The sequence below is a fragment of the Pyxicephalus adspersus genome, chromosome 1 (genome assembly GCF_032062135.1).
Source record: "Pyxicephalus adspersus chromosome 1, UCB_Pads_2.0, whole genome shotgun sequence".
NCBI lineage: Eukaryota > Metazoa > Chordata > Amphibia > Anura > Pyxicephalidae > Pyxicephalus > Pyxicephalus adspersus.
In genome coordinates, this window is record NC_092858.1 from 109,941,986 (window position 1) to 109,953,139 (window position 11,154).

Genomic DNA, 11,154 nt, shown 5'->3' on the forward strand with positions numbered 1-11,154 from the left:
AATTATCTGTATTTTTTTACAGAAATACAGAAATTTTTCTGTTTATTTTTTAAAGGTAGCAGGTGGTATCAGAATTAATTATCTGTATTTTTTTACAGAAATACAGAAATGTTTCTGTTTATTTTGATAGGTAGCAAGTGGTATCCAAATAATTTATCTGTATTTTTTTTACAGAAATACAGAAAATTTTCTGTTTATTTTGATAGGTAGCAAGTAGGATCAGAATGAAATATCTGTATTTTTTACAGAAATACAGAAATTTTTCTGTTTGTTTTCATAGGTAGCAAGTGGTATCATAAATAATTATCTGTATTTTTTTTAACAGAAATACAGAAATTTTGCTGTTTATTGTGATAGGTAGCAAGTGGTATCAGAATTAATTCTCTGTATTTTTTTACTTTTTTTATGATTTTTTAAAGCAAATGATGCTGCCTGCCCAGTACCTGACTTTAGATGCCAGACAATAATGCCGTCCATACTCCGTCTCAGAGCCCACCGCCTCCTCCTCCTGCTGTAAATGATGCTGCCACCTGCCCTGTACCTGACTTTAAATGCAGGACACTAATGCAGTCTATACTCCGTCTCAGCCCACCGCCTCCTCCTCCTGCTGTAAATGATGCTGCCGCCTGCCCAGTACCTCACTTTAGATGCCAGACAATAATGCCGTCCATACTCCGTCTCAGAGCCCAGCGCCTCTTCCTCCTGCTGTAAATGATGCTGCTGCCTGCCCAGTACCTGACTTTAAATGCAAGACACTAATGCCGTCCATACTCCGTCTCGAATAGCGGTCGAATCGAATAGTGAGCTATTCGACCAACAATATTTGGCACAGTTTTAAATATCCCCATAATTGACTTCTAGATTCGTCTGTCATTGACACCTTGATACATTATCTAGAACTTCCCAATCCCATAATATCCGAACTAATCGTAAGTACAATACCCTTTGTTTATACCCAATAATAAATAATCCTTGACACATTATAGATAAATAATAAGTAAACTTTTTTTAATTTTTAGGTTCTAGGTAGCTGTTTTAAACAATTCCCCCTAGCACTGATTTCCTTATACCCTACAGTCAGACCTTATGGTGAGTAATTTCACACATCCAATTCTCAAACTATCAAGTATACCTGTATATTTACAACTACTATTAATTTATATTTCAGAGAAAAATTTATTTGAACTTTAGGGATGCACTGCTATCCCCCATTAAATCTGTACAGTATTATCTCAAATGTAAGTAGATGCACTTTTGGTAGTATATGAGTATAACTTGCCATTTGTTACATATAGATGTATAGTTGTTGATCTTGATTTATCTTTATATTTAGATATATTTTTGTTCTCAATGGTCCCCTGAGGAAGCCAAAAGGCGAAACGCTTCAGAACCCAATTGAATTTCTCATTTCCTAACATCAAAAAGCGATATTTTGTCTAGATAAGAGATTAAAAACCACCCTCATGTCTTTGGACACAGTAGGGTGGATCTCACTGTACATATGATGTTTTGTTTGTAAAACTTTTGCAACTCTATTTATTTATTTATTTAATTATTTATTTTTTTGTTATCTTCAAGTTCCTTAACTAAGGAGTAACATTGTGTATTATAACGAATACATTGCCACAACAAACAAATACCCTGGCTTTTATTCTCTTTTCTCTTATATTTTGAATGATGTTACTATCAGGGTATGTGTCCCCTTCTTTTTTCCCTAACAAATCATTCTTCACATGGCATACGTCGTAGTATATATGTCTTTTCATATTTGTAGCCCACGACACCACAAATCAGTTCCCAACCCATTTAAATAAACACCATAACCTAGTAAATGCAATGGATAATGCGCCTCTAACTCTCGATGGCCAACAACAATGCCCCAGTTCCTGGTAATAAACCTCCCAACTTCCCTATTACCTTAGCTCTGGTCTTCAATCTGTTTACCGATCGTGCCAACCCCCACTGGGTCCTGGCCACAATCTCAAACCAAACCACTATCATTTCTGGGAAAGCCCAGCTCCACCCGAAAAACCCCTTCCTTCCATATCAGTCCGGGACCTGCGAATATTCACCCAAACCTTATCCTCCCCGCAACGAACATCTTCTACCTGCAGTCCCCCAGCTGTTTTCTTAGCCTTCTCATATACCTAGTTTACTGCTACTATCCATGATGTTAACTGGTCGGTTTTGACCCTTGTCTTAGGCCAGCCATAAAATACTTTCAAAACAATTAATTTTCATCCAATGTGTTTCTTACATCTTGGTTACCTTGTTAGGATTCCTGAAAAGATTGGTTTTAATATTTTTGGTGTGACCCCCTTGGCCTTTCATAGCATACCTCTCGTTTTTAATAAAAAAAATGATAAAATGAACCTCAAGAGAATTATATAAGTAAATAAAAGGTTGTTACCAGACTATTACTGAGGGGTATTAAAACACATCTCTTAAATGTTTGTTTTTTTATGTTAATTTTATTAACTATGGTAACATCTATGGTGCTACGAGTCAATTTTGACCCATATATGATTACTTCAACAAAATGTTTTTTTTCCTTTCAAAAAAAGAAAAGCAGAACAAGTAATATTACAAAATGTAGATTTGCAAGGTTAAACAAACAACAACCAATCAAGCAAATCAAACCAATAGAATTTTTTTGTGCAATAACATGCATGTCTATGTGTGTTTAGCTGCATGTGTGGCAAAAAGTGAAACTTAGTGTGTTTGTGTTCCTGTTCTTATTGCTAGGGCAGACCTGACACCGCTTTCTTTTAGAATCAGGTGGATTCAATGGAGTTGTTGCTGTGCTGGTTGATGCTTAGGCAGGCCTGGCTGAGGATGCTGGTGCTGATGCCCTTTGTGCTGTTGATGAAGTTGACAGAGTGCTTGGCGAGCTCTGCAGCTGTCTGACAAAGATTGCAGCGACTGGGTCTCAGGAGAACCTGTTTCCTTTGCTCATTGTGCGCCTTGACAAGGGAATTTCCTAGCTCCTCAAGAAACATTTCCCGCTTGTTATTTTTGGTTGTGTTATAAAACACAACCATTGGCCATCTTCTGGTCAATCACTGACAAGTGTAGATGCCAGTCAGTTGTCCACTCCTCCCTTGTTTTTATTGTAATCCTGGATAAGTATGGGCTTTTTGTCAGTTCCTGATGACACAGCTGCATCTTTGTGAAAAGTGGTTTTACACTCAGGTTTCTTTTTGGACAATATGAAACAACAGTGGTGGTGTATGTAAATACAAATTTTGAAGAAAGTGGAGCCCTGCCCTTCACCTGCAAATTTTTGGTTGGCAGCTCAGGTTTATTTTTTTCTCATTGTGCTTACCACTGTAAGTTTCCTCCTGAGAAGTTCTTGTCCAAGGTCATAGCTGGTAAAAAAAATTGTCACACTTGATATTTTGACCTTGCAGTCCAGTAGTCATATCGAGGACTACACGTTTTCCTTGGTTGCACCAATCTCCCAGACATCTAGTATCTCTGTTGTCAAATCAGAGGACTCTTGATATCATTCGAAAGGTCGGAAGTGACATTGTTGACCGGAAAATTGTTCAGCCTGATGACGCATCCCAGAGACTGAGTGGCCTCATTAGAGGATCTGTACACTCCAGCAAGAAGAACACCATCAATATAAGCATCCAGGCATTCCCCATCAATGCCACTCCACATGTCCCCATGGGCTTTTTTTCCTTCAAGGTTTGTCAAACAAATTATGACTTTTTTTTAGTAACAATGGCATGAACAATTCAAAACATGTCTTGATGTCACTTAACTCTAGTCAGCAAACCTTGTGATCCCAGGGGTCGTTTGATGACATTTTCAGCAGTTAGTCTGCCATGCACGTCAGGAGGTACTGAACTCCAACAGATGTTACCACTTTTGGATTTGTATATTTCAGCAGGAATGGAAGCAGCTTTAGCAGTGGTGGCCCCATCAGACTCATCAGATGTGTCTGTGAATTCTGGTTGATACTTGTCTTCCATCTAAGAAACCTGTTCATCCGTATCGCTATGCTGGTCTGCATCCCCTGTCTCATTTTCATCCAAGATATAATCCATTTCACGTTTTGTATTATCTTCTATGCATTTTTGCAATCTGCAAATAGGAGATGTGTGCTTTGGAAGTAACAAGACTAACTGAATAGTTCCTTCTATGTCTGGAATGCCTGTTTGTTTTGTCTGTTTAGCTACAGAAAAGAAGCCTGGGAAATAAGCCCTGAATAGAGGAGGGAGAAGAGAGGGCTGGCTGTGTGATGTTCTGTGACTGAGAGCTTACAGTCAGATTTTAGTGTGTATGATTTCAGTTTTGGCACTAATTATTGTTAAATAATCTTATTTTTTAACTGGGTCAAAACTAACCATAAACAACATTAAGGTCATATTTTCACCACAGCATTTTATATTTAAATTTTTTTGTTTTATTTTGTTTAAATAGAGGATCCTGACAAAGTAAAAAAAACCTTGATGCAATAAATCAATTGATGTGGTACTTATATTTATTTAAAAAAGTATATAGGAAGGTTAGACATACTCACCAATTTGCCAATCTGAAATGCCCCAAAGAACACCAGTACAAAGGCCGCCCGGAACAGCACAGTTTCATATTCCGACACACAAGTCCTCCCCAACCGCTGCCATAATGTATTCAGCAGGGTAAAGGACACTGGACGCCGGGTGTCAATTGACACTCTACCTTTCCGATAACCCTTCAGCTCCTGCAGCACAATAATAGATTTAGTAGCATCCCAGATACCCCAACATTCAAACCAAAAGGCAAGACTGGCCATTTTTTTTGTTCAACCCAGGAAACCGACACACCTTGTTCAATGGCCCTGCATATAAAACACAAAACCAAACACGCATAATCATCCGTCGATCGGGCACAACTAAACTCACCACAAAAAATTGCTTCATTCTTTTCACACCTTTGTGTAAGCCGACCATGTATACTTAGCTACTGACCGCTGAAGAAGTGACATCATGATCCTATCACAATTCCCCAAAATTCCTGCGCAAGGAGTCCCCAATCGCTCTGCCCCTGGCCCCAACTTGCGAAACCTCTGCCACTGCAACCGAGACAAAGCATCCACCACCACGTTGGATTTGCCCGGAATATGCACTAGCCATAAATTAATGATGGTGTTACTACCAAAACTCCTTTATGTGATGCAATCACTTCTAATTAAAACTACAACATTGTACTTTACTAAACCTGAGAGAAGTTTTTACTCATCTAGGCACACAAAAGGCCCAGGGTTGAGCTTTAATATACTTAGTTTAACGAAAAAGCATGGTGGAGGGGGAGTACCAGACCTCTTGCTTTACTATGCTGCAGCACATTTTGGCAGGATAGTCGAATGGTTTAGACATGCGGATTGGAAGCATTGGATTAAAACTTTAACAGGTGACAGCTGAGATACCCTTTATATGCCTTGCCCTTACCCTGGATTCTGTCTGAAGTGCCTTTATGTATTCATTACCATCCTACTGTGGGGGTGACCCTGCCCCTTTTTCAATATATCTTTCTAACTTGTTTCATTTTCCCGGAGCTTTCACTCTTGAGTCTTGTGATTGGTCATATTCATTTTCTACCAGGTCTGGAAGACCAAAAATTTAAGGCTTTGGCACCTGCCCGGCCAACCTTATAACCCTGCCCGGCCAACCTTATTGGAAATGAGCTCACATCAGTTCTTTGCTGAATTGAGTTTCTGGCGTATACGTCAATTACACTATCTTGTGCATTCTCTCCCGAGGTTGGACAACTTAGGAGGGCACTCACAGATTGAGTCCCTGTTTGACGCAGGGTCTGGTTCCGCATTTGACCTCCCATCTATAATTATCTTTTTTTGCCCCAGATTCAGAATTTATCCCCCCCCTCCTTTGTTACAAAATGGGCCCAAGATCTTAATGTGGATCTTTAACTACTTTTTATTGCTCAATCCTCCTTGATTAGCTTATCATACCAAGGGACGGGTTATAAAATCCTGACGAGATGGTACAGAGTGCCGGTCCATTTAAAATCTATGTTTCCAATGGTCTCGGACATTTGCTGGAGATATAATGAACATGAAGAGGCATTTTCTTGAATATTTTCTGGGTTAGCCCAAGGGTTCATCCCTTCAGGGAGAGGGTGCATGGTCTCCTCCCTAGGTTTACAGATTACCAGATAACTTTTGAGGCAGGGTTTTTTTTTTTACATCTCACTTCTATTCCAGGAAAGGTTTATCACAGATCCTTTTTTATAAGGTCATTGATGCTGTATCACGGCTATGTGGCGTCCATGCGGAAACCCCAGTATTGTCCAATAGTTTACCCGTGTAATGAGCTGTATCTGATGGAGGACCTAACAGCTTCTTTTAGAGACACCCCATCAGATCCCCCTAATTTTAGTAGTATCCCCCCCAAAAAAAATATGAAAAAAACCCTCCAGATTGAGTCTATGGGGTTTCTCATTATATGGTTGACAATATTATGTTGTACTAGTTTATTAATACACTACCTCAGAGATATTAAGAGAGCTACATGTGAATCTTGTAAGTGACATTTTCTTTTCACTGTTATTTTGTGCTTTTTTTATGTATACAGCTTTGTACATATGTAGAAATAGATTGTCATGGTGATTATTTATGTTACTTTATTTTTGTATGTTTTGTAATTCTCTTTTGTTGATTCAACCTAATAAAGATTTTAATTTAAAAAAAAAATCATTCTCTTCAAAAGGGTATCTCGTTATAGCCTATCTATGTGATACCAGTCAATATTTAGGGGAAAATCAAAAAAAAAAAAAGGACAAAAAACAAAAACTTTTTTTCCCTTATATAAAAAACAAACGAAAATTATAGCTAGTGTTGTCCTTTTTATTATGTTTGGGAAATGTTTACTGAATAACTTTTTTTTTTGTAGATTTTCCTATTTTACAAATTATGTCTGAAACAAAGCCTGTACTTTTAAAGCCTCCATCTCACACTCAATCGTTGGACTTCAACCAACCTGAAGAAATAACACGCGATATTGTAAGTTTAATTGTTTTTGAATACTAATACATATTTTGTATTTATTTGCTATATCAAAAATATAACATATGCAACAGATCCATTATATCCTAAACATAGGTATTAGAATTTGTGTATTCAAATAATGTGCCCGATTTATTAACGCTCTTCAAGGCTGGAGAGGATACACCGAAAACCCATTCACCTAATAAAAACAAAAAGGAAAATTTGATGCTTGCTTATTGTAATTTTCATTCCTGATAGCTCCAAAGCAGCATAAGAATGGGGTAATCCCCCCACCCACACACTCTAGATAAATTGACAGCTGTCCATACACCTGGTGTTTAATAACTAGCTCTCCTAAAAAAATAAGGGTGAGTATGTTTGCTGTCATGGAGCTATCAGGACTCCATGGATAGCTACATGACAGCATACTGTCATGAATAACAGGGAGGGGAGGGAAACAGAAAGATTTTACTCACTACTAGGCCTCAAATGACTAGGGAAAAGGGAATGGTCACCCCTTGCAGACACCCTAACCTAGCCCTAACTCCTAACCGTATGAGTATCCCCTGATGGAGGGAATACTCATACACAGGAACCTAGTCCCTACTAGCCCTGTATAGCCCTAGCAGTAGTGTCTGGCTTGAGACTACTGGTTCCTTCCCCTATGAAGGACCCAGTGTCTCCCTGAGCCCTAGTAAACAACTAAATAACCCCAAAAGACCAAAAGTAAAGCAACTTATCTTATTAGCAGATATAAACAGGAACTCAGGATGGCACAACACTCCAGCTCTTCACAACCCAGCAGTGAATATCAACCGCACAGGATGAAGTGTGAGGCCAGACTAAATGGAGGAGCAGTAATGACCACCAGCTGCACCTGATACAAGGGGAGTGGTCATTACAAACAACAACACAGAAACAAGTAAAAACAAAGAGACTGTCAGATAACCTCAAATGCAGCTTGTCTGACAGATCCTCAAACTTCTGTCACGGAAGGGACCGTGACACATACAGACCCTCCTTTTTTTCCATTTCATGTTAGCATGAGCGTGAAATGGCTAGCACACTCAGGGAGGGAAGCTCAAAAATACTTAAAACTCACAAAGAAACCATTGGACAGACCTTTTGTGACCAAAAATAACAGCAGTTATGACTGCCAGTTCAATGCAGTAATGACACATAATGGGTGAGCAGGAGACTAGGTTGTCACCTTACATTAGATGTTCAATAAATTGACACTTTACAAATTGCAGCACAGAAATTTGCTGCAAGTTGAATAAGTTGTGACCCCAAAAATAATTTCTGTTTGCCCTAAAAGCTTTGCAGAAGATTTGGAGAATTCAGGTATTGAGGTCGCTTATTCTTTGGTAGCCCCAAGGTAAAAAAAATGAAATGTCTTATAAAGGGGCCAATGCATTCCGGTATTTCTCGAGAATACTGCAATGTAATGTAAAGACTGCTGGTCTGTTAACCATTTTCTTGAAGAATGTAGGGAGCACCAACTCTTGATTAGATGAAAGGTCAGTGAAACCTTCAGGCTGAGTCCAATTATACACAAGGTAACTGCCCTGTCTGGAAAGAAAGGCAGTTAAGGCTCCTAGGCACTCAAAAATACAATCTCCAAAACTTCTGACTGCAATGGCTACAATGAAAAACACAGCATTAAGCAAAAATAGGGCAAGTGAGATCTTAAAGCTAGTCAGAATTCATCTGATGAGAGCAAATTCGAGCACAAGGTAGGTCCCCTTATAGTTATCTATTCCTGAAAGACTATTTGCAATTACCTAAAAGAATTCAACCAATGTTGAGTGAAAAGCAGTTACCAGTTGTGAGATCACCCGTAGCAAGGGGTGTTTCATACAGGAAACAGGGCCAGCAGGTTAAAAGTGCATCAAGGGTTTTATTCACTAACACTATTTCCACACAAAAACAACAGGCAAAATAAACAAACCGCAAAAAAAGCCTGGCTACTTGGCCTCTAACTCACTGTTAGTTCCCTTTACTAACAATCCAGCCAAACCTAGTGCTGTGCAGGACTCTACGGCCCTAACCATACAGCTTTTCCAACAAAGTCTGTTGGCCTGATTTATCAATGAAATGCGCGTACGCTAGACACGCGTACGTACGCGCCGGTCAGCAACCTCTATTAGCGCAAGTTGGGCCCGTGTTCTAGTGAACTCGCCTGCCGGTTTCCTGCAAAGGTGAAACCTGCCGGTTTCCAATTAAGGCAAATAATTTTTAGCTGTGCGATTCATAAGGAAATGTTAACCTCAATGGTAAGGTGATAGCAATTGATTAACACACACCTGTGCCCTATTCTATGCGCATCTCCAGTCCATTTTACAGGTCAGTTTGAATGTTTAATGCTTGATGTTTTTTTGTGTTACTTTTTTATGTGGGGGGGGGTTAATCAAGTAAGTTTGCTTGGATGGTATGCATTGATGTGATTTTTTTGTAATCCTCATGATTGTTAGTTTCATCTGTTGCTGCAATGTTTTTGTGCCTTATTTGCAATGCCAGTTTCTGTAGTTTAGCAATTCTTCAGCAATGTGTTTTAATTTTTTCCACAAGTATTAAGTACAAATGTCTGCATGGTTTCCACACCAAACTCCTACTTGACCCCCCTTGTTGCCTTTGTCACATATTGGTATTTGAATGTATTATGTACATAGTCCTTTTCTGAATAAATTGTCATGATTTTATTTCTTTTTTTTTTTGTTTTTTTGCTTTTTATAGTCTGACATTTGCACTCATGTTGATTGTCCCCACACAACTCCTCTGTTCATTTGTAGTTGTGTTATAGTTTTTTGTTGCCATTGTGCTGTGCTGCCTGATCTTAGCACTATTGTATACAAGCCCACTTCTACTTGCTGTCCAAACTGGTTGTCAATTAGTTGTCTAGCTGAGTTGCATACTCATTCTTACACACCTGATGGTGATGGAAGGAGGTCCAGGTTGCCAAGCACAACATCAAAGCACATTGATTGCCAAGCTCACAAGCAGGGTCTTGCACTCTTAGAAATGAACAGATGTTCTGTTGTTGCTTAACTTAATGTGCATAAATACTGGAGTGTATGCATTATTTAGGTGTTTACACAAAACAAATAGTACTAGTATATCAAACTTCCAGAGCCAAATCCACTTTGTGCCAAACATTTTCTTGCTTTTCCATCCCTTCAGGGTGTTTTGGAAGATTTGAATGGCATTTTAGATCTTGGTCCACTATATATAATTGACTTACTCACCTCAGCTTGGTAGTGGAAGCACATAAAGGTGGATTCCTTCTTTTAACCAGAAGCAATATCCTCCATGAATGTTGCTTGTAGCCAAGCCCATGATATCAGAAATCATAGGAAGAAATAGGCAATCTTTTCAATGTGAAGCAATATGGTCAAAAAGCCCTCTTTGCCTACTTCTTCTTATAATTTCTCTTTTCTATGTATATGTACACACATTTAAATGCATACATACATGTCTGGCTTTATGTGCACTCATGTCTATACACACATGAGTGCATATGAAGCAAAACATCCAATATACACAAAAAATACATCTTACCTAAATGAGGACTGTGCCAAAGTGCTGTGCATTTTTCAACTGATAAAACAGTTCAGGCGCATGTAGCGGGTCCTCCATGGCCCACGACTATGAACTACACGCTCCTGAAGTTTGGCGCACAACTATGCGCATCAAACAACTGAGTTTTAACAAGACAATTGTGCTGTTTTTAGCCTTACAAATAATTCAGAGCAAGGAACAGCTTACAAACAATCACAATTGTCTTTTAAAACTGTGTGTCCTGGGAGACTGGAAAGGAGATCACATAACAAACCCCCAAAAAACAAACAACATTTTACAAACAACTTTATTCAAAAGAAACATTTGCTAAAAAGTCACAATAAAATATAAAAATACATCAAAACCAAATAAAAAAAAAACACATCACTCTTATATATGCTCAAATTTAAGCACACAGGTGATAGAAATTCACTTGCAATTAGCACTTGCGCAGTCTGTCAAAATTGGCTGTTTGTTTTTTTTTCGCAATTGGACATTTGATTATCATTGATTGATATGATCCTTTAGATTTGTACACCAGTAAACAGATATTCTATTAATTAAAAAAATAAAATAAAGTTGGGGAGGATTTAATGTTAAAA

At 38.5% G+C, this 11,154-nt stretch overlaps 1 protein-coding gene across 2 annotated transcripts in view; it reads left to right on the forward strand.

The window, feature by feature from the left end:
* EPS8L3 (EPS8 signaling adaptor L3) overlaps positions 1–11,154 on the forward strand; it is a 254,614-nt gene that overhangs the window by 97,511 nt on the left and 145,949 nt on the right. For both annotated transcript variants that reach the window (XM_072423530.1, XM_072423540.1), the window contains exon 9: positions 6,900–7,009. In XM_072423530.1, the coding sequence (XP_072279631.1) occupies positions 6,900–7,009 (110 nt within the window). The remainder of the gene's footprint in view (positions 1–6,899; positions 7,010–11,154) is intronic.